General features: G+C 33.1%; 1 protein-coding gene across 1 annotated transcript; it reads left to right on the forward strand.

Moving 5' to 3' along the window:
- Positions 1-250: 250 nt before the first annotated feature.
- Positions 251-20,311, forward strand: LOC145278334 (monocarboxylate transporter 9-like). The gene is made up of 6 exons (XM_080130625.1): positions 251-511; positions 2,185-2,282; positions 5,189-5,378; positions 7,244-7,513; positions 16,038-16,163; positions 19,183-20,311. The coding sequence occupies exons 1-6, from the start codon at positions 445-447 to the stop codon at positions 19,308-19,310; spliced, it is 879 nt and encodes a 292-aa protein (XP_079986751.1). The 5' UTR covers positions 251-444; the 3' UTR covers positions 19,311-20,311.
- The last annotated feature ends 3,432 nt before the right edge of the window (positions 20,312-23,743 follow it).

A 23,743-nucleotide genomic window follows, 5' to 3' on the forward strand; every position in this document is an offset into this window, starting at 1 on the left:
AAAGTCCTGTCATAGGAGGTTAATTCAGTCTATTTAGTTAGCGTAATACTATAAAATTTGGATCAAGCATAAGGTCCGAGGAATTTTCAGGTTTACAAATAAAAGTTAAAAATGTGTCTGGTCATTTCTAAAAGATCCAGTAAAACGCTGAAAAAAATACGCAAGAAAATATAAACATTTAAAAAGAGCATTACATTTGTTTTTAAATTTCCTTTTTAGCTATACTATTTCCTTTTTCTTGAAGGGCTATCTTTGGCGGGCGCCTATTTCTCTGCAAATGTGGTCTTGGGATCTTACTTTACTAGCAAGCGAGCACTTGCACTCGGGATAGGAAACAGTGGTGCAGGATGTGGTGCGATCTTACTGCCTTACTTGACAGAGAAAAGCATTTCATACTACGGCATAAGAGGCACGTTTTTATTAATTGCTGGCATATTGCTTAACATGAATGTCTATGGAGCGTTGTGTCGTCCACTCAAACCAGTCCTCAAACAAAGACTTAAAATTCCAGGTAAGCTGAATAACTTTGTCAACGCAATCAGATCAATATAAAATACTAACATCATCTTTACAATTAAATCATCTGTATTTAATAGTTTATATGTCATAATCACGTTGAAACATCAGTTCTCAACAGATCAGCGAAGAACAGCAACGATGAGCCTGGGAATTTTATGTGGTGTATATACAGCGCCAGGACGTTAGCAATTGCCAGGTTAGTATCCAGGGTGCATGTAATCATTTTAGAACGATGGAAATTCAATCTTCATTTAGAAATGCATCTAGAAGAAGGAACATTGATATAAAACCTGTCTGTTGTCTGCTCTGTCTTGTAGCAACCATTGCACATACTGAGATTAACAGTGGTACAAAAACGTGTGGTTGGTTCTGTACAAAGCCTTCACCAATATAAAAAAAATCATTTGTGTGGATTTCCGAACAATTTAGTTGTTGTTGCAGACCTCATCATACGTCGGAATCGACAGAAGTATTCATCATTTAACAATTTTTAGCGATCTCCATCAATGTCCATATATATTCGGTAGATCTGCAATATTTCGGATTTTGACCTCTTACAATAAAAGCAGCAAGACCCAACAGTTGGATACAAAGTCGGTACGGTTTAACACAGAAGACTCAAATGAATGAAACAGAAGCAAAATTGTCACTTTCGCTCGAGTAATTTGTGATTGCATGCCAGGTACGTTTCTACTTGTCACACATAGAGGACGACGGTTCCAACTATTTTCATAAAAACAAGATCAGCTTTATACTGCTTAGTGCCTAACTTATTAGGAGTTACAGACAACAATTTTACCATCGTTTTAGGCAGACATACAAACATACATATATACATACATTTAAACAGACAGATGAGATTTATATTATAGATTATAATATTTTAACTACCTAGTATAAGAATTTAAAATATTTTTTGTATGCATTAACTTTTTGATATTTCATTACCGAATTTCCGCTCTATCAAGGTCGGATCAGTAAAGTACGATAGATTTTTAAAATGTTTTAATTAAAATTCTACTTGATAATTTTTCTTTATTTTTGGAATAGGCACATTTTTGCCTGATACGTAAATATATCAAAGAGTTTTCCTATAAACACTCAGACTTCTTCAAAGAGTCCCATGATCGTCTGTTGTGCATGTAATTCCCATCGTTGAGCAAAGGTATTCAGTAGATCTGCAACATTGCATATTTTTACCCCCTACAATAAAAGCAGCAAAACGCAAGAGTTGAATACGAAGTCGGTACGGTTTAACACAGAATACTCAAATGGAATATAACAGAAGCAACATTGCCACTTTCACTCGTTTAATTTGTGGTTGCACGTCAGATACGTTTCTGCTTGTCACACACAGAGGACAACGGTTTCAACTATTTTCATGAAAACTAGATCAGCTTGATATCGCTTGGCTCCTAACTTATTAGGAGTTACAGACGACAATGTTACACTGCACCTATCATGCAGAGAAAAAGTTGAACTCTTGGAGTGTTGTTGATTTGTCAATTGTAATGTTCATAAAAATCATAATTTGTATAAAGTACTTTTACTATGAATGTTAAACTCTCATTGTCCATAAATAATCGATATTTTAATGAAGTTGAAGCATTAAAGAAACCTAATTTTCAGTGACATTTCTCATGCAATTAATTTTTGCTATTTCAGAAAGTCGACGAAATTCTTCTGGCGAAAAAAAATCTGTGACAAATCTTGGCTTCATACCTGAAGATGAAATCACCAGTGATGCGCAGTCAGAAAAGAGTGTAAGGATTTAAATAGTTTCTTTTTATTTGATACTATCTGATCTGTGTCCCAACATTGCCCAGGAAATTATATTACTATTAAAACTCCATGCATCAAGGCTATTTTCTATTAAATTATTTGTTGCTTATGATTCGGATACATGCCTTATGTTTAATGTACAAAGTAAGTATGAATTTTGCACGTCAAAAACAATAAGATATTATCATTTCTTAAAATCAGTCTTACATATATTCTAGTTTCCATGTTTGTTTTTATTAGCATTCTTCTACGTACTTTAGTTGTGATTTTTAAAGTAATGTGTACGCATTAAACTATATAAAATGTAATTGCCAGCAATTGATTTAATTATTGTCAACTATATTGAGAAAAGAATTGGGGAAAGAGTGTGGGAGATTAAAAGCAATACGGAAAAATAATGTTTCTTTTTACATTATTTATTTAATGTTATTAAAGAAACCCAATGTGACCTTAGAAATAGGGGAGTGTATATGTATTCAAAGACAAAAGTATAATATGTAATATGTTAGTGTGTTACTTTAAACAGTAAACATTTCCAAACATATTTTGAATGTATAATATAGAAAATAGCATGAAAATTCATAAATTCAGAATAATAATTATCTTTCTATGAAATTGAATAAATTTCAAATCATATATTTGAATGTTTTCATTTATTCATTTGTTTTTTTCTCTTTACGTGTGTATTTCACAACCCCTTACGAGTGTCTGGAGTTGAAATAAAGACGTATGCCTAACTCGCATAAATTATGCAAATCATTTTTTTATGTAGGCGTCACCACTTATCAAGGCCAGGAGGCTACTCAAAGATAAGGGTTAAAGAGTGTACAAAGGATAATATAGTACTCGATAGTAATGGAAGTTCGGTAAATTTGTTAACTTAAGTGTAACGACTCATCAGGAACGTGTTTACGTTGGACTTGAAGACAACCATATTATAGACAGCTGGAAAGCAGGAAAACGGAAGACAATTCCACGGGCGTGCAGTTCTAAGAAAGTAACTTTGTTCATGGAATCTACGTTTAGGTTTAGGCACAGATAAAGAGTGGGGGGAATTATTGATAGTGTTTTCAGCTAGACGAGTGTTTCTTGTGAAAGTTTGGCGAGGGAGACCCATAGATTGTAGCTCAGTCGAACACTTTCCATAAAAATAACGATACAGCAGAGATAAACTCGCAACATCTCTTCTGTGAGATAGAGGTTGCAGCGAAGAGAAAAGGACATCTCCCACCAGGCCACGAAGTCTATTTTGAACCCTATCAATGCAGGACAAGTCGTTTCTAGCAGCTCCTGCCCAAATGTGACAACAGTATTCTATCCTTGGACGTACCTGGATCTTATATAGATAGAGAAGTGCATCAACAGTGAGATATCTACTGGATCGATAGAAGGATCCAACCATTTTTCCAGCAGCCTTGGCAACAGATTTGATGTACGTATTCCATTAAAGATCAGGAGTAAAGGTCAAGCCACACACAAACTGCGGTGTTACATCCTTTGGTCATTTAAATTGGCTGTACGCCCACGAAATGTTATCAGTTGACGGAGAATGTATTACAAAAGCTAGCAGGTGATTTATGAGATTTAAATTTCAACAGAGACGTGTCATTAAAAATCGATGTTGATGTTATATCCATAATAGATCTCAAAGAACTATTATGGATATTATATCAACATCGATTTTTAATGACATATGTTCAATAATTCAATATTTTTCTAAAGATCTAAACATTTTGTTATCAGTAATTACAAGAATGAGAAAACAAACAGAAAAGGAAAGGAAAAATCTCCCAGGCATTATATAGTTAACATATTATTAAATCAAATTTCACAAAATCGATATCGAGTCGGAATAAAACATGGAACATTGCACACATGATTAATTCAATATAATGTTAACAATCAGTTAAATGAGTTTGACTCATTACCGCATTAAATATTTAATGTTCATTTAACTTTACACAATAAATACGCCATTTTTTCTCATTTACTGATTATGTATATACGATGTCAGTCGCAAGGTTAACTATTTTGCATATAAGTTTTACAAAATGGCATTTTATCAATTAACTATAATCAGTTAGTGCTTTTAATTTAATTGTTATTTTTTAATTTTAATATAGCAAATAGTCTTGTTTAGCAATCTTACTTTTGTTTTCTGAACAAATATTTAGAATCTGTGCTGAAATGCGTCTACTCAAAGAAAGGAAAGAAACCGTATTGGTTTGCAACAAGCTGCAAACTAAAATATCAAACCGATTTCCCTGTTCTTGCTTTTTCTGTTCGGTCACATTTAACCGATAAATAAATTTGTATCGGAATAACAAAATGTTAATATTTAACAATAGATACAAATCAGATTTTCTTTCGTACTTAAAAGTTATGAATGAAATTTTGATTATTTACAATATATATTTTAAGTAATTCAAGTAACAATATTTAGGAAACAATATATATATATGTGTGTGTGTGTGTGTGTGCGTCTGTGTGTGTGTCTGTGTGTGTATGTGTGTGCGTGTTTATATAGATTGATAAAGTGCATTCTAAAGACCAAAGAAGAGAATCAGTCCACAATAATAAATTTGCTTGTTTTTTTTTCTTATTTTTATATTTTTAATATTTTTATAATGTAAGTGAGTGCTTATATTTTCTTCTTTGTTGTCTAACGCGTATTTCATCACCATGATAGAAAGCATTGTACGAATTCCATAAGGCAACTCTTCAGAGACAAACAGTTATCAGTATGAAATCAAGATATATATATATATATATATATATATATATTAAAGCTTTTAAAAGAAACCCATTGCGTCAACTAAGAAATAGATTTCTAAATTATCTTTGTTTTTAATAATATTCACCATTAGTTCTGTTGATTTAATTATAGGTTCCTTCATCCGAATATATCATTGAAGAAATCGAAGAAATTCCGAACATATTACAGATGAGGAGATTATCAGCTTTTTCAGAGAAAGCGCCGAATGATTTTGGAGAACTAAAATCTACTTTTGCCGATAGATCGATGTATAAAAATAAATATTTTTATTTATTGCTTTTTACATTTTTATTTTGGGCCGGTAAGTCATGAGATACTTCTTTCTATTTTCTATTTACTTTAACATATTCCGCTTATTGAAGACATTCCGAGAGAAAACCTATCTAAGAACACTGCCAGATGCATAACGTACATTTGTGTGAAATTTCATAAAAATTGACGCGGGCATTTCGGAGTCCATAGGAAACAAAAGACCCAGTACAAAATAATAAGCCACACAATTATTATTATTTTCACGAAATAGTGCTGTTGTGGTTGCACTTTATATATTAATGTTGGTACGGTGCAAAAATTTCTTCTTGATATCGATACGATTCTTTTTATATTTCTAAATATAGATTTGGGGAGGGCCGGATTACCGTACGTAATGTGTTCATATATTTTCATAAACGTACAAATATACTTGTGGGAGATTTAACTTGTAGTTTAAAATCAATAACTATAATTGTATCATTAATACGGGTCATAAAAATAAATAACAAAAAAACAATAATTATAATTATATATATATATATAATATATATATATAACTATAATTGTATCATTAATACGAGTCATAAAAATAAATAACAAAAAAAAACAAAACATAAAAAAGTAATTGAAATAATCGTTTTTTATGCATCGGAAAATAGTCGCAATTTTTTCCAATTCCGATACCAATTCTGATACCAATTCCTATACCGATCTCGATACCTCAAAAAGTTCCGACTTTTTCGATTTCCGGTTCCGATTTTGATAAATCGTCCTAAATCTACTATATACATATACAAGAAAAACACATATGTACACACACGCACACACACACACACACACACACACACACATATATATATATATATATATATATATATATATATATATATATATATATATATATCCAGGCTTGAGATGTTCAAAAGTAGAGACTAATGAATGCAACGAGGTTGTTAGATAGTGCCCGATAACAAGAGCAAAATATTTTATTATTATTTATTCGAAGGTAAACAGTTACATTTGGTCACTACAAACAGCCATCTCTTTCAGTCAATGAGACTTCGTTAGGCGACGCTGAACCATTTGACGCTATAGAAAAAAATATAGCGTCGATTGGCTCCGGGTCGCCTGACGAAGTCTCATTGACTGAAAGAAATGGCTGTTTGTAGTGACCAAATGTAACTGCTTACCTTCGAATAAATAAATAAATAATATATATATATATATATATATATATATATATATATATGTATGTATATATATATATATATATATATATATATATATATATATATATATATATATATATACAGGGTGACCCCAAAAGAACGGTCCCCAACTCTAATTAGGCCCTGTTTCTTAGTGTTTTGTCCGAATGAAATGAAACTTTGGTCATAACTAGTTTATTATATTCAAAACATCTCTTCAAAACACTAGGGTCTTGGCCTCTTTTTTCTCCGTTTACAGCATATGTTCTAGATGGCCTCCATTTACCTTTTGTTTCTGTTTTGGGTCACAGAGAGAGAGAAAGAACCATCAACCTCCGATCACGATAGCAAATAACACTCTAACCGGGAGATCAACATTTAAAATCCTCGATCTAACATTAACAGTTAATATTAATTGGAACAAAAACAGAATGTAATATCACAGCTGCTGCAGAGAAAGTGGGCTTCCTCTACGTTATTAGAAAACTTCTCACGCCTACCAGCATCCTGTATTTCCACAAGGAATCCATCTGCTCATTTATGGAGTATAATTCTCACATCTGTGCTGGTGAATCATGAACGGCACTATTGTATACTTGTTTATATTCTTTTTCTTTTTTTTTTTTCGTTGTTATCTATACTACACGTTTGTCGACTCATTTTTTATGTTTTCATGACGAATTCTTTTCTTTCTTTATCTTTTCAGTTGGAGATTCATTGTTTATATACTATCCAGCTTACGCGGAAAGTATTGGACTGAACAGAGAACAGGGCGCTCTGGTCGTTTCAGTGTTTGGGGCTATTTTTACCGTAAGCCAAATAATTGCGGGAATCCTTGTCGATGTTTTACACATTCCAAACATTTACCTTTTTTCTGCATCAATATTTATCATGTGTTTGGGCATCGCGTTCATTCCCTATTGTCAAACATTTGCAACAGTCGTTTTAGATGCTGCAATAATTTCTATGAGCTTTAGTAAGTATTGCATCCTCACGTTTTATATTTTCAATGTATCATGTATGAAGTACTCTCTTAAATATAGAGTAGAAAGAGTTTGACATAGGCGAGCAAATATAGGTTCCGTTTTGCTTGGATCTGAAACTGACAGTCCCGATGTTCTGATTTTCTGTAACACACGCACACACACACACACACACACACGCACACATTTATATATATTTATTTGTTCTACGTAAGAATTTACATGTAACTACACATTCATGAGCATGTTTCTCTAAAATAAAAAGTATACCTTGCCTTACTTGTTATTGAACATTATTGTTCATTAGTTGCTTCACCTCTGGAAAATATCAACCTGAAATAATTATATATATATATATATATATATATATATATATATATATATATATTACGCACATATAGTTATGGCAAATATTATTCTGCCAAAGGTTAGTTAATTAATGTATGTTTCTCGTTTCTCACTTACAATTTTATCAAAGACGCATGTATTATTTACTCAGTTTATTGTGTTTGAACAATTAACATTAGAGTTTTATTGTGTTGCTATTTTATTAACATTTTTTGCCGAAAATAAATGAGTTAGTGATCCCGTACAGTCCTCTTTTGTCGGCGGATCATCTCCTCGTAAAACCATCGCATCCAAATATTATAGACATTTCTTTTATAAACACCTATTAATATTTTATGGAGAATGTATTATTGTAACTGACTCTGATAAGTACAGACGACAGTCTGGATATTGGACTTGGATTTACTGATAATTGGGAAAGAGGTGTTCTTAGATTTAAGGGTTTTTTTAAAAGTCATTAAAGATATACTCTGCTTCACATCTGCGTCCATATTGTTAAATAATGACATGATGTTTGAAATTCTCAGCTTAATTAAAGTGGAGGTGGATTCGATAAATGCATTTGATTTTGGTGTATTCTGGATATTGTTGTTGGGGATTTGGATCCTACAGCTGTTATGATTAGGGTATTGGTATGGAGAGAACACTGGGTTTTAGCGGTGGGACGGGTTGTCTCAGTTGTTATTATGGGAATTGTTCGGTGAAGATCCTTCATTATTCATACTGCCAGTACTGTCTCCATGTCTTCATATATATATATATATATATATATATATATATATATATGTATATATATATATATATATATATATATATATATATACGAGGGGTGAGCAATAAGTAATACCCCTGACCCACTTCCCATAGAAGTAGAGCAACGAAACTTGGCACAGTTATTAGTCTTTCTCTACATAGGAACCACCCAGAGTTATGCATTTCTGCCATTCTTTGATGCAGCTCTGAAGATCATTTTTGTAGAACACTCCAGGTTGGTCCTCCAACCACGACATGACTTCAGAAATCAAGGCTGCATCATATGGGAAACGCTTTCCTTTCAAAAACAACTTCATAGCTGGGAAGAGGTGAACGTCAGAGGGTGCAAGGTCAGGAGAGTAGGGAGGATGGGGAAGGATTTCATAACCACACGCCCGTGCTTCTGATCTGGCGACATGCGAGTTGTGGACCGGAGCGTTGTCCTGCAGGAGGAGGGTACCTTTGCTGATCTTGCCCCGTCTCTTAATTTTGATAGCTTCCCTTTATTTCCTCAAAAGTGAATCATAATAGGCTCCTGTAATTGTGGTACCCTTTGCCAGGAAATCTGTTATCACTACTCCGTCCTGGTCCCAGAAGCCTGTGAGCATGACCTTGCCAGCGGAGTACTGCACCCTTGCTTTCTTTGGAGGTGGTGAGTCCAAGTGCTTCCACTGCATTGAATGGGCTTTGGTCTCTGGATCATAGTGATGGACCCAGGTTTCATCCTGTGTAATCAGTCTTTTGAAAAACTTTGACTCATCTTCTTGGAACATCTCCAAATTTATCCTTGAGCACTAAACGCGTTCTCGCTTTCGCCAATCTTCCAAAATGGCAGCCTCAACTTGACGGATAGATGCCTCATCAATGGCAGGAGGGGGTGACTAGGTCTGCGAGCTGTTTCCACAGATGTCCGGCCCTCTTTGAATTCACGATGCCAGCGTTTACAAGGTCATATGATGGGGCATTATTACCATAAGTTTCTTTCATTTCATCAAAAGTCTCCTGTCGTGTGCGTCCTTTCAAACAAAAACCGGATCACTGCTCGACATTCAACAGGCTCCATTTCACACCTGACTCAGTTCAAACACCTGTAAAAAAGAAACCACAATTAGTTCAGATCTGTAATTTGCCATCTAACCCATAGAGATATAAATCATTGCACATGCAAAATTTCAGCTAGATCAAACAACTGTAAGTAGGTCAGGCGCATTACATATTGCACACCCCTCGTATATATACTTCAGAATTAAATTATTTAACAATCAGTAGGTATGAAAAACCTGTGATTATAAGATTTACAAAATATTACTGACAGTAATATTCTATAAGTATTATCCCATCTAAATAAGAATTGCTCGATATACGAGATAGAGCAAATAAATTAAATCATAGTGATTCAATGAATTCAAAAAAACATTTTTAAAGTGAAATGTTTGAGTTTCATATCAAGGATTTTTATTATTCTAAGCAAGACAAAGAATACTTTAGAAATTGTATCTTTTTAACCTATAGCGTTTCGGTGTCTACCATCTTTTCAGAGGAGAAAATATCAGCAAATATTTATAAAGGTATGTACCCTATTTGCTAAAGTCAAAATAATTGATTAATCAGAAGTCATATAGCAAGGGAATTTGAAGAAAAGGATATAAAAATTTAGATCCAAATTGCGTGGTAAAACCCATGGTGACTGTTCTTTAAAGCAGTGAGGTAATAAGATTCAAACTGTATATTGGGTAATCCGCATAACTGAGTAGATATCCGGGTCGGGCATATTCCTGGAGAAATTCTTCTTTATGGGTTCAGTGAAAATTATTTCAAAGTCTGATGGAAACCTTTTTATTAGAAACCTATATTATTACTGGGGTGAAGCGTTAATGGTAAGGAAAGGAGGTAATAATGAAGGGATAGAGGGGGTGGTGAACACAAACTAACATCACCCTTTAAATCAATTAAATTAATTTCATCTTAATTTCTTTACTCTGTTTAATTCGAAATAATCCAGTCAATTAAAATAATATCATTTAATGTATAAGGTGCTATTCTTGTTAATTTTATACGCATTGATAATGTCCTTTAAATGGGAGAATTAAACTGAAGGTTTACAATATAATACTATTTGTGAGTAGTTTGTAAAACTAAGGCTAAGCGTATTGATAGAACGTGTTATTTTTATTTTATAACCCTAATGGTAATACTTTATTGTAAAATAAAACTAATAATAATACCTTACTGAAAAGTATCAAAAATTGGTATCTAATGTGTCATTAAATATTAAATATTATTACTATACATGTGTATAAAACTTGTTTCCAGTTAAATATTAAATATTATTATTATTACCGATTTTTGATACTTTAAGTTAAGATAGAAAACACAACACAAATTTATTTCAACCTGCAAGTATTTTATCAAATGAAGAGAGCTAGTGACTGAAATAATGGGAGAAATTTGCGATGATTTTCGTATCAAAAAAGGGCTGATAGAAAGGAAAGGTGGAGGAGAGAAGAAAGATGTAAAAGTTAGAAAAGAATGAATAAAGAAGTTTATAGAGACAAAATAGAACGCTGGATATGTTGTAGGTATAGGGGAGAAAATGGAAACAGAAAAAAAGCTGAAAACCACACAGAAAATAAAAGAACAAATATACAAGTAAAGAGGTGTGGAAAGTGTTGCACAGTAAATGCACACCGGCTGACATATAGAAGAATTGTGGAACGTATGAACTAAAAAATCAACCCCTAACTTTAACTAAAACTAGGAAAACAAATCACTCTATTTTTTTATTTATATTTTTTATCTATTAAGTTAAAATCAAAATTCCATTGGAATTCGTCTTGGTAGAAAATATGAGAACAAATCTAAAATTAAAACAATAGAATGGCGTGGAAAATCTAATCTTCACACACACATATGCACATACATATATACACACATATACACAATATATACATATATGTCTCCATATATACAAATTTACATACCCACAATTAACTGTATATAGCTACACACATACGTACATATGCAAATACACATGTGCATATAGTAAGAGAAAGAGAAAATTCTATATTTATATATCTATCTATCAATCTACTTATCTATCTATCTATCTGTCTATCTATTTATCTCTCTCTCTCTCTCTCTATATATATATATATATATATATATATATATATACCTATATATATATATATATATATGCCTCTAACAATCGATATATAAATCTATTGCTCCCACAAACGAACTCTCTATATCTCCATCTGTTTAATTAGTAATCTGTCAAAGCATATCTGAGAAAATTGACGACGTCCTATCTGCTTATCCTTCAGCTAACATTCATGTATGTGGCGACTTCCATTTCACAATGTGGAATGGTTAACCCACTCAAACAAGACCGATAATGAGGGGAGGTTCTGTCACGATTTCTACATTGCTTATGACCTCACTCAGATTTTTCACAATCCCATCCGTGTGCCCGACTCTGACAGCCAGTGTGCAAGTCTCCTAGAGCTTTTTCTCACAACTTGCTCTGCACTATGTTCAGTTTCCGTTCTGTCTCCACTAGGATCTCTCGACCACTGTGTTATATCAATTAAAATAAAAATGAAATGCAAAAAGTCTTCATCCGTACCTCTCTACCGCACAGTATATCGACACTCTATGGCAAACTGGGATAGCTTCCGTACATTTATATCAGATCTACCTCTGCGTTCCATGTTTAAAAAGGATGTGTCCTTTATAGTATAAGACCTGACAGAATGGTTATTGACCGTTTCATACCCTTGAAAACGTTCCGGCGAAAACATAACAGCAATCCGTGGTGCTTTCCAGAATGTGCTGCTGCCATTGCGCACAGAAATAACTTTTTCCTTTGCTTCAAACGTAATAGATGTATGAGACTAAAGCTGCTTTCAGGGCTGCCAGTAGCCATTGTAAAAAAAACGTAATAAAGAACGCAAGTCCGTTCGTACAGGCCCAAAGTAGCTGAGCAGCGGCTTGGTTCCCATCAGTTTTGGCAAATAGCAAATAGAATCCTGGAAGGAAACGTGTGCGCTATCCCAACTATCATCAATGGACCTGAGGTAATCTTGTCAGCATCAGACAAAACCAAACTCTTTGCCAAGCACTTTGCGACCAAGGCCACCAACCCCAATATTGCCTCCTGTATAAGAAAACACGCTATTTGATATACAAATTTTTGTACGTGATGTTGCGAAGCTAATAATCAAAACCTTGATTCCAGTAAAGCAACCGACCCTGACGGCATTCCAATTATAGTACTCAAAAAACTTCAACCAGAACTAGCGCCCATACTTACAAAATTGTTTAAGCATTGCCTTAAGAAGAATTGTCGCCCATCACCCTGGAAAATTTCATCTGTTGGTTCTGTATTTAAGAATTCAGGTGATCGGTCATCTTCCTTTCAGTATAGGCCAATAAGTCTCCTGTGCATCATGAGTAAGTTGCTGGAATCTGTGTTAAATAGAGAAGTAATCAACCATATTAGCAAAAATAACCTTCTGAGTGACACACAATATGGTTTCCGTTCTGCTAGATCTACAGCAGATGTGCTTACAGTTATATCTCATAGGATTAGCGAATCTCTCAACGGAGGCAACCTTTCTAGGGCAATTGTTCTTGACATATCAAAAGCCTTGGATAGTGCATGGCATAAAGGTTTACTTCACAAGATCTCCAAGTATGTAATAGCTGGAAATGTCTTCTCAATTATAAAATCATTTCACTCTGATAGATCCATAAGAGTAGTAGTTGAGGGGCAGAAATCAGAAGCTTATAGTATTAATGCTGGAGTCCCTCAGGGTTCCAGCCATGGCCCAACTCTCTTCCTGACTTATATTAATGATCTTCCAAATCACATCCTTACATCATTCGTAGATATTTATGCTGATGATACTACCATCTATTATAGCACATCTAAGACCGTAAACGACCAAGTTCTCTCAAATTCTCTCTCCTCTGATCTTGAGCACGTAGTACAATGGGGTAAAGAATGGCTGGTTACTTTTAATGCATCTAAAACCAAGCTTCTCTCTTTACATCATCAACGCTCTGATCCCCATCTGGCATCAATTGAAATGAATGGCTCTCGTTTTGGGGAGGCCTCATATTTTGACAAGCTTCTGGGCTTGACATTTACTCCTGATCTTTAATGGAATACGTACATCAAATCTGTTGCCAAAGCCGCTGGAAAAATGGTGGTATCCTTCTATCCATCCAGTAGATATCTCACTGCTGATGCAGTTCTCTATCTATATAAGAGCCAAGTTGTCTAATGATGGAATACTGTTTCCACATCTGGGCAGGAGCTGCTAGAAAGGGTTTATCCTGCCTTGATAGAGTTCACAATAGACTTCGTAGTCTCATAGGAAATGTCCTTTTTTCTTCCCTGCGACCTCTTTCTCACAGAAGAGATGTAGCGAGTTTATCTTTGCTTTATCGTTATTTTCATGGCAAGTGCTCGACTGAGCTTCAATCTATGGTCTCCCCTTGCCAAACTTTCACAAGAAACACTCGTCTAGCCGAAAACATTATCAATAATTCCCCCTCTCTTTATCTGTGCCTAAACCTAAACGTAGATTCCATGAACAAAGATTCTTTCTTAGAAGTGCACGTCTGTGGAACTGTCTTCCGTTTTCCTGCTTTCCCGCTAACTACAATATGGTTGCCTTCAAGTCCAATGAAAACAAGTTCTTGATAAGCCGTCCCCCTTAAGTTAACAAATTTACTGGATTTCCATTCTGACAATTACTATATTGTCCAATTGACTACTGTATACTCTTTAACCCTTATCCTCGAGTGACCCCTGGGCCTTGATAAGTGGTGATGCCTATATAAAAACAAAACATTCATCGATGTACACCCTCAAACTCTATCTATCTATTTGCATATCTACCTACCTATTTATTACTCTACCTCTATTATTCCATCGGTTTCTCTATCTCTACTTGTAAATTTATACCTGACTATCTCTCTATTTCTTCATCTAATTCCTAAACTATCCGTCTATTTTTCCTCCTTATCTAATTATTTTGCTGTGCATATATACATATGTCTTCATTGCAGGTACTTTCCAAACACTTACTATATTCATTATTTCGAAAGAAAATATTTTGATAATTTATCCATTTCAGCATGAATTTTCCCAGCTTTAAATCTTGTAGGCACTACTCTTAGAAGAAATCAATATTCAAGTAGGCAACTCTGACAATTGGATCGAACTGTTTTGCTGCTAACTTCTTTGTTGTTGTATGTTTTTGTATTTTTGTTCTTTATTAATACATGTGTTTACTTAATTCCACGCGTATATTTTTTTGCCCTTAATAAGATCACCAAGAATTGACGAGGGCCATAAAGAACCCCAAAAGAGCTACGTAGATATTTTTAATATCCGTTCAGCATTAAACGTTCCAGTCATAGCCAATGCATATTTTATTTTACTTTTCTTTCTTTATTTATATATTGTTTTTTTTATCTAATAGTCATTTGCTATCGAGTTTTGCGCAGACAAAGCAAATACTTGTTCAAATACTATACTAATTATTTACAAGCTGGAGGAAATTTAACCTGTATTCTCGAAGGTTCAGCTTAAAATTAGGTTGGTGCAAAAACAATATCGTTTTCTCACATATATTGCTTTTATATATGATTTCTGAATTGATTCATTGATATCCATATCAGCTATCTATCTATCTATATCTATATCTATATATATATCTATCTATCTATCTATATATCTATATATATATATATTTATATATATATATTTATATATATATATATATATATATATAATTTTGAAGCACGTTTTTCGATCTATCGAATCGTGTTATTCGTTACCGTTCTCAATCTCTCTCTCTTCATTTCTTCATTTATTTTTTTGCAGCCTTTTCGACAGGATGGACAAAATTCAAATCCGCACAATTTTCTTGTTCCAGTTCAAACTAGACTGAAAAGCTGACGAGAAAGCTCGTGACATCAATGATGCGTTTGGCTCAGGAGCCACTAACGAACGTGAGGCACAACAGTAGTTCAAGAAATTTCGCAATGGTGATGACAGCCGTGAAGATGAAGACAGTCGTGGCCGGTCGACTGCGGTTGATAACGAACATTTGAAAGCTTTAATTGAAGCCGATCCTCGCAAAACCACACGAGAAGTTGCTGTTGAACTCGAGGTCGACCACTCAACAGTCGTTCGCCATTTAAAGCAAATAAGGAAGTCAAAAAAGTTGGAGAAATGGGTGCCGCATGAATTGAACGATAATAAAAGCAATAGTCGTTTTAAGGTGTTCTACGCAACAAAAACGACACATTTCTCGAGTGGATAATGACGTGTGATGAGAAATGGAATATATTATTCGTAGTTTAAGAAATGTGTTTGTTTACATTTATATATTACAGGTTGGGGAACCGCACTTCGTATTGTAATGGTTGCTACAGTTTTAGGGGTTGAGAAAATGTCCGCAGGTTACAGCATCTTGTCGTCAATGATTGGAATTGGATATATTGTCTATCCACTCATAACTGGTATGTAATAAAAATCATATTTGATATCATCTTCTATGCAATAATTTGTCTACTGGATAACTATTACGAGTAAATGAATTGCTTACTTTTGTAAATTTATAGGCTTTAGTGTTACCCGTTTCTATTACATTTCGGATTGAACCTGAGAGTAATGTAATCTACTGAATGACTCTACATTCTCCAATATTCCTAAATCGGAACTTAACCAACAAATCAGTCAGTTCAAGAATTCTCGAATTTTCTTTACTCGTTCCTTCCAGGAACAGTCATTCGACTATTTCTATGGCTGAGAAAATCCATATGTTACATCTACTGGAGTTGTATTACGGTTCTCCGTTTTCTAGAGTTATGAAGTTTCCGGTTTTTTAATGTTTTTTTTTTAATTTCAATTACAATCGTTTTAATTCTGAGTTGATATTTCTCATTTAAAGTTCAACTTTTTAAATTTTGATGCTAAAATGGCGTAAGTATTATAATAAATAATGAAATTGTGTTATGAGTTTTTAATTGGTTTAAGCACCGTTGTTTATTCAAATTTATTTCATTAGAATTATCATGTAACTAGCAGGGAAACTCGACATTTCCCGGGATTGAATGATGATGAACTAATGTTTCACATTCCTATATTATTCGTGTCATCGAAATTCGTGAAATGGTCCATTTTTCAATCGAATCGAGTTGTTGGCTACTCTAGTCAGAGACACATCGCAGAGCACCAGGGCGAAGCTTCACGTGTCTCTCGCAGTGACTTAGTTTAAAATTTAAAAGTCAAAAGCCATTCTTTTATTCTGCTCTAAACAAGAATATCCTTTCTGAAAGCGCCCCGTTCAATCAAAGAACATACTCCGGATTTTATACGCCTGTCCTTTCAGCTTGTGCGGTGATAACAGCTTGAACTTAATTTCAACATAAATGTAAAGTGTCATGGTGCAATTTTGCTTTAAACGGAAACATTCATTTCGAACACGCCTCTGTTATATGAAAGAACTTACTGTTGATTTTATATCTTCATCCTTTCGGCTTGTGTGATAATAAAACTTCTCAAATGCACCCGTGATCTTTGGCTGTATAAGATGTTAACTTTTGTCAAAATCGTTCGTTCATTCTTTAACCGGAATAATTATCGATTATCGATATTTATCAAAGATATTCTGATACAAAATCTATCTAAGAACACTGCCAGGCATATAAAGTACCTTTGTGTGAATTTTTCATAAAAATCGAGTCCATAGGGAACGAATTCACACACAGACACCAATAGTTCTTTTTATATAATAGTAGATAGAGATTTCGATAGAAATCATTAACCAATAAGAATGTAATATACTTAAGAGCCGTGAACTCGAAAAGAAACAAATATAGAAATAAATTTCAGTAAACACAAGTCAATTCATTTTTATTAACCTGCATAGCTGTAAAAGGTGAAAATCGATTGTAAGTTTTATTATCTCCGAGTATGTTGTAGTTATTTTTTACTCAGCGAAACACGTGTAAATTAAAATTGTCAACAAATTTTATAGATCAACTTTTTAAAATGTGATGATAAAATGGCGTAAATATTATAATAAATAATGAAATTGTTTTATGAATTTTTAATTGGTTTAAACACTGTTGTTTATTCAAATTTATTTCATTAGAATTATCATGTAACTAACAGAGAAACGCGATATTGCCCGGGATTGAATGATGATCAACGAATGTTTCACACTGCCATATTTTTATTGTCATCGAAATCGGTGAAATCGTCCGTTTTTACATCTAATCGAGTTGTTGGCTACTCTAGTCAGGGACACATCGCGGTGTACCAGGAGGAAGCTTCACACGCCTCTCATAGGGACAGTTTAAAACTTAAAAGTCAAGTTCCATTCTTTAATTCTGCTCTAAACAAAAACATCAATTCTGTACGCGTCCCTGTCAAATCAAAGAATCTACTATTGTGCCGTGATAATAGTTTGAATTTTAGTTTAAACTGAAAAAGTCCAGTGTCACGATGCAATGCAAACATTCATTACATACGCGCCTCTGTCATATGAAAGAACTTACTGTTGATTTTTAAATGTCCGCCCTTTCGGCTTGTGTGATAACAATTCTTCTCAAATGCACATGTGATTTTTGGCTGTATAAGATGTTAACTTTGATCAAAATCGTCTGCTCATTCTTTCATCAGAATATTTCGATTATTGATTATCGATATTTATCAAAGATATTCCGATAAAAATCTATCTAAGAATACTGCCAGGCATATAAAGTACATTTGTGTGAATTTTTCATAAAAATCGGTCCAGCTATTATCGAGTCCATAGGGAACGAATTTTCACACACAGACATACATAGTTCTTTTTTTATATAATAGTAGATAGAGATTTCAATATACATCAGTAATTATTAAGAATGTAATATACTTAACAACCGTGAACTCGTAAAGAAACAAATATACAAATAAATTTCAGCAAATACAAGTCAATTTATTTTTATTAACCTGCATAGCTGCAAAAGGTTAACATGGATTGTAGGCTTTATTATCTCTGAGTATGTTATAATTATTTTTACTTAACAAAACACGTGTAAATAAAAATTGTGTTCACAAATTTTAGACTTAAAAGTTAATAAAAATAATCTTACACGATTACAAACTCTGAGGTTGGGGAATGAGGTTACTAGTAGGACTTAGGGTTAATTATGCGTTATGTCTTTTTTACTATTTCTTAAAGGATGCAACAATAAAAATCACAAAGATACAAACTCATTTTATATTGTTACTGCCTAAAAAAAAAACAGAATTCAATACAATCTTGAATTAAGAAAGAACATTTTCAAACACATTCAGAAGATTAAAACTATACAGTGAAGTAAATAAGCATTTTTTCTTTTTGTGTTTTGTTACCGTTATTTGTTTATATATTTTTACAGTATTGTCTATTACTCAATAAAAATTGAGGTAAATAAATAACATTAATTGGAAACTAATTATTATGGTTAATTATTTTATGAAAAATCTAATTGATTTCGTTCATTTCAGGAAATGTATACGACATGACACGATCGTTTGCGCTCGTCTTCAATTTGGATGCAGCGTTTGTTTCCGTGGGAATCGTCTTATCATTTGGACTCGTCTATGCACAAAAAAAAGGGAAATTTTACAGCTAACGTGGACAGAAAGTGAAACTGATTACTTCCTTCCTAACCATCATCCTATACGTATCGAGAGCGAACAGACATGGTCAGCGGAAATAAAATAATACCGAAATATTCTTTTCGTTAACATGAAAGGAGAAAATGCATTGAAAAAAATGTTTTATATCATAAGGAAATTTATTCACATTAAAACAATTAACTATTTGAATTTTAAGTGTAGAAACCAGAACAACGCGTAAATAACGTAACTTTCTCATTAAAAAATATATTAAAAAAATATCACGGCTATTACAAAAGACATTCATCCCCATCAAAAACCGCCTTAAAATCTCAATATCTATTCCCCTCCCCTAACTAAAACAGAACTAAACTTTAACGTCAATCGTCTCCCTTCGCCACTGACCTCTAATACATCCTCTAACTTCACCCCTACTCAGCTCTTTTGGCCTATTCCTCATGAGCTTTTGGAATGTTTCTCTGTAAAGACGCGACCTTATTTTTAATCCGATGCCTTGATTTGTCTACATCGAAAACTTACCCCAGCAAATAACCACTTTTTTACTCATCTTGTTTTTTGCACACACACACACACACACACACACACACACACACACACACACACACACACACACACACACACAGAAACACACTGGAAATATCTGCACCATCTATGAAGGCTAACTCATTTCAAATTCCGTAAATGACAAATGCAAAAACATCAATACACACATTGAAATTAGCGGACACTCCAAATCCTTTGTCCTCATAAAAAAGAGAGAGGTAAATCTTCTTCCTTCTATATTTTCGTTCAAACTCAACTATCAAAAAAAAAAAATCTGCAAACGCGTTGTACAACCTACAGTAAAGCGCTTCTTTGAATCACTATCCAAATTGTTAGAAGACAATTTCCTCACGAAGAAACCCACACACACACACACACACACACACACACACATATATATATATATATATATATATATATATATATATATTATCTGTATTTGATTTTTAAAATATTTCGTCACTGACTCTGTATCCAATAAGGACCTGCTTTAAAGGTGTGGCAATTTACATTCCCACATCTGGCTTTAAAGAATTGTCTCCAACTGGAAAAGTTCTCATTTATTAAACTTTCATTTTATTTTATATTCTTCTATATATTTTTTATTTTTATTTTGTATTAGCCTGGGTGCCCGGGTGTTTGAAGATGTGTGTTGGGCAAAAAAAAAAAAAAAAAAAAAAAGTGGTAGTAGGCAGACAGGCTCGAACCCGTACCACGAAGGAGGAAAAGAACGTAAAATAAAACTCTGACGTCTTTGCGCCAAACCGGGAGTGATATAGGTTTAGATTAAGGCTAGTCACTCAAAAAGACGGGATGACTCGAAAATATCGGCGAAATAAGCGACACCTTCCTGTAGAAGATTGCTCAGTTGAGGGTCAAAATATTAATGTTTTTAGTCATTCTTTCGACATTTGTCGTCCGAAGGGTCGAGGTTCAAGACGATATCAATCTTGTGAAAATCTGTCGCCTTTGTCGTAAGTTTTAGGCATACATGCATACATACATACATACATACATACATAATACATTTAAACAGACAAGTAAGATTTATATTATAGATGTTCTATATTTTTCTATATTTATTTTATTTCTCCATATCTATCTCTTCGTCTATTTTTACTTCTTTATTTCTGTCACTTGACTCATTACATCCTTATTAGATTTATATATTCCATTCTTCTCTAATACTTAATAACCACAAACCCCGCAGAACTATTATTATATATTAATATTCGATAATGATTATATTTTAACAACTATCCACTCCATAACTCCTAGTAATTTATTCCTTTACTATACCATATATATCCTCTATCTTACACAATTAAAATTACTCAATTAGGACACTACTCTTCTGATGAGAAGCATTAGGCTTCGAAATACTATGGTATGAAGAGTTCCTTTTTAATCAAATTCCCCAATTGATGTATATCCCTATTAAAAAAAATGAATAAATCTATATGTATATTACTGGATAGTTTTTATACCGTCATATTTTCTTTTTACTGATCCCTTTATATATATATATATATATATATATATATATATATATATATAATGTGTGTGTGTGTATATATATATATATATATATATATATATATATATATATATATATATATATGGTAATTTATAAAATATATATGGCGATTAAGCTACACTGAATATTTGGCGTTTCATCCACTCTAGGATTCGTCAGACTTATGCGCGAATTCTGTGGTTGTTTCTCGTTTTTATATGGTCCTCTTCTGTTGAGGATTTTAGTTAGCCAGTCAGCTTTCTAGTATCCACCGCGCCCCTTCCTATCAGCCAATGGGCATGTATTTTATCGAACAAAAGATCTGTTTTAGAACAAGGTTAGTGGTTTAAGGCCGCCTTTTTCCACCTTTTTTTATATAAATATACATATGTGTACATACATATATGCACATATATATACACATATATACATACATATATGTGTGATCGTTTATGTATATTCATGTTTATTTAATTTCTTTATTTGTTTATTTTCTATTGTTTTTGTTAGTTTTAAAGCTATTTTGTATCGCTATCCTGTGGGATTATTCATTCTATATACCCTCACAAGCATATTCGATACTACGGATATCGGCCTATATAGAGATGACTGACTAGCTATAATAAAAAAAAAACTCCAACAAAGTCAATGGAGAAAACTTTTAGAAAAACATACACAAAGAAATGAAAACAATTAGGCCTAAAAGCAGCCGTATCAGCTAACATAAAAATAACAAACTTCATGGACGTCACGTTAAACTTAGATAAAAACACATATGAACTATACTTAAAGATAACGCTACTCCAATTTACGTAAACCCCGACTCCAATCACCTACCATCAATTATAAAACACATTCCTAACTCGATCGTAAGTAGACTCAGTAATAACTCAAGGGATGAAAATGCATTTAACAGGTCAACCAATATCTACGAAACAGGCCTAAAAATAGTGGATAAAAAACATCGATATCAAATATAAACAACAAAACACCAACAACTACAATAAAATTAAAAATAGAAGAAAAAGAACTATAATTTGGTATACGACCCCATATAATCAAATGTTAAAAACAAAACTTGGCAAGAAATTTCTGGATCTTATTGAAAAACACTTTCCCGCAACCAACCCCTTACACAAAATCTTCAATAAAAATGCCTTAAAGTTATCCTACAGTTGTTGTGAAAATTAAGAGATGATAATTAAAGCAGATAATAACAAAATATTAAATAAAAACAATGTAAACAACAACAAAATAAACAATTAAAAAGCAGACACCATGACAAAAATAAAACCAACACTAGCAGAAATAATAATAATAATAATAATAATAATAAAAATAATAATAATAATAATAATAATAATAATAATAATAATAATAATAATAATAATAAACCACTAACATAGTTCTAAAACAGATCCTTTGTTCGATAAAATGCATTCCCATTGGCTGATAGGAAGGGGCTCGGTGGAAAACGAGAAACAACCACAGAATTCGCGCATAAGTCTGACGAATCCTAGAGTGGATGAAACACCGAATATTCAATGTAGCTTAATCGCCATATACATTTTTATTAATTACTAACTAGCTCTACCTACGTATTGAGCACTTTTGAAGTAAATACTTAAAGTTTACGCCTAAATCTATACTTTCGTATATTAATTTTATGTGAGTAAATGAAGTAGTTATATATATATATATACATATATATATATATATATATATATATATATATATATATATATATATATATATATACGCACGTTTGATTGAACACGACAGAGTTATTCTTTATTCCGATTTTTCTGGATATCTTTTCGATTCGCCGAGCGGTCTTTTTTATTTAAGTTGGCATATTGTATAAAATGACGGCCAAAAATTGTTGGTCAACCATATTCTACTCAACCGCTTTCTATCGGTGTTTCCTATTAGCTATCAGGAGCGATTGTTTTTTAATCGGATCTCATTTAACACCGGAACATATATAAAGGTTGCATAGTTTGGTTTCCTAGATATACATCCACTTACACCCCTGTGTTTATTAAAGAGTGCTCGATGGAGCCCAGATCATATATATAGTATGTTTATTATACGAACATTATTGGTTACATATGTGCATACATGTTTGAGTGGAACCTTAATTCAAAGAGAAAACTTCATCAGTCTAATAAAAGGAACAATATTAAAGCCAAAGTCAAGATCCATTCATGTCGTATAGGAAAATATATTGTAGGTGTAACTTAAACCCTGGAAAAAGGAGGGTATAGTTCGTGAGGCGGGTACGTGGGCTTAGGGAGTGAAGATGTGGAAAAGACAGGAATAGTGAGTGAAAGAGGTGGAGGGGAGAAGGGGAAATACATGGGAGGA

Source organism: Euprymna scolopes, chromosome 6 (assembly GCF_053919585.1).
Source record: "Euprymna scolopes isolate OS-2025 chromosome 6, ASM5391958v1, whole genome shotgun sequence".
In the NCBI taxonomy this organism is placed as follows: Eukaryota; Metazoa; Mollusca; class Cephalopoda; order Sepiida; family Sepiolidae; genus Euprymna; species Euprymna scolopes.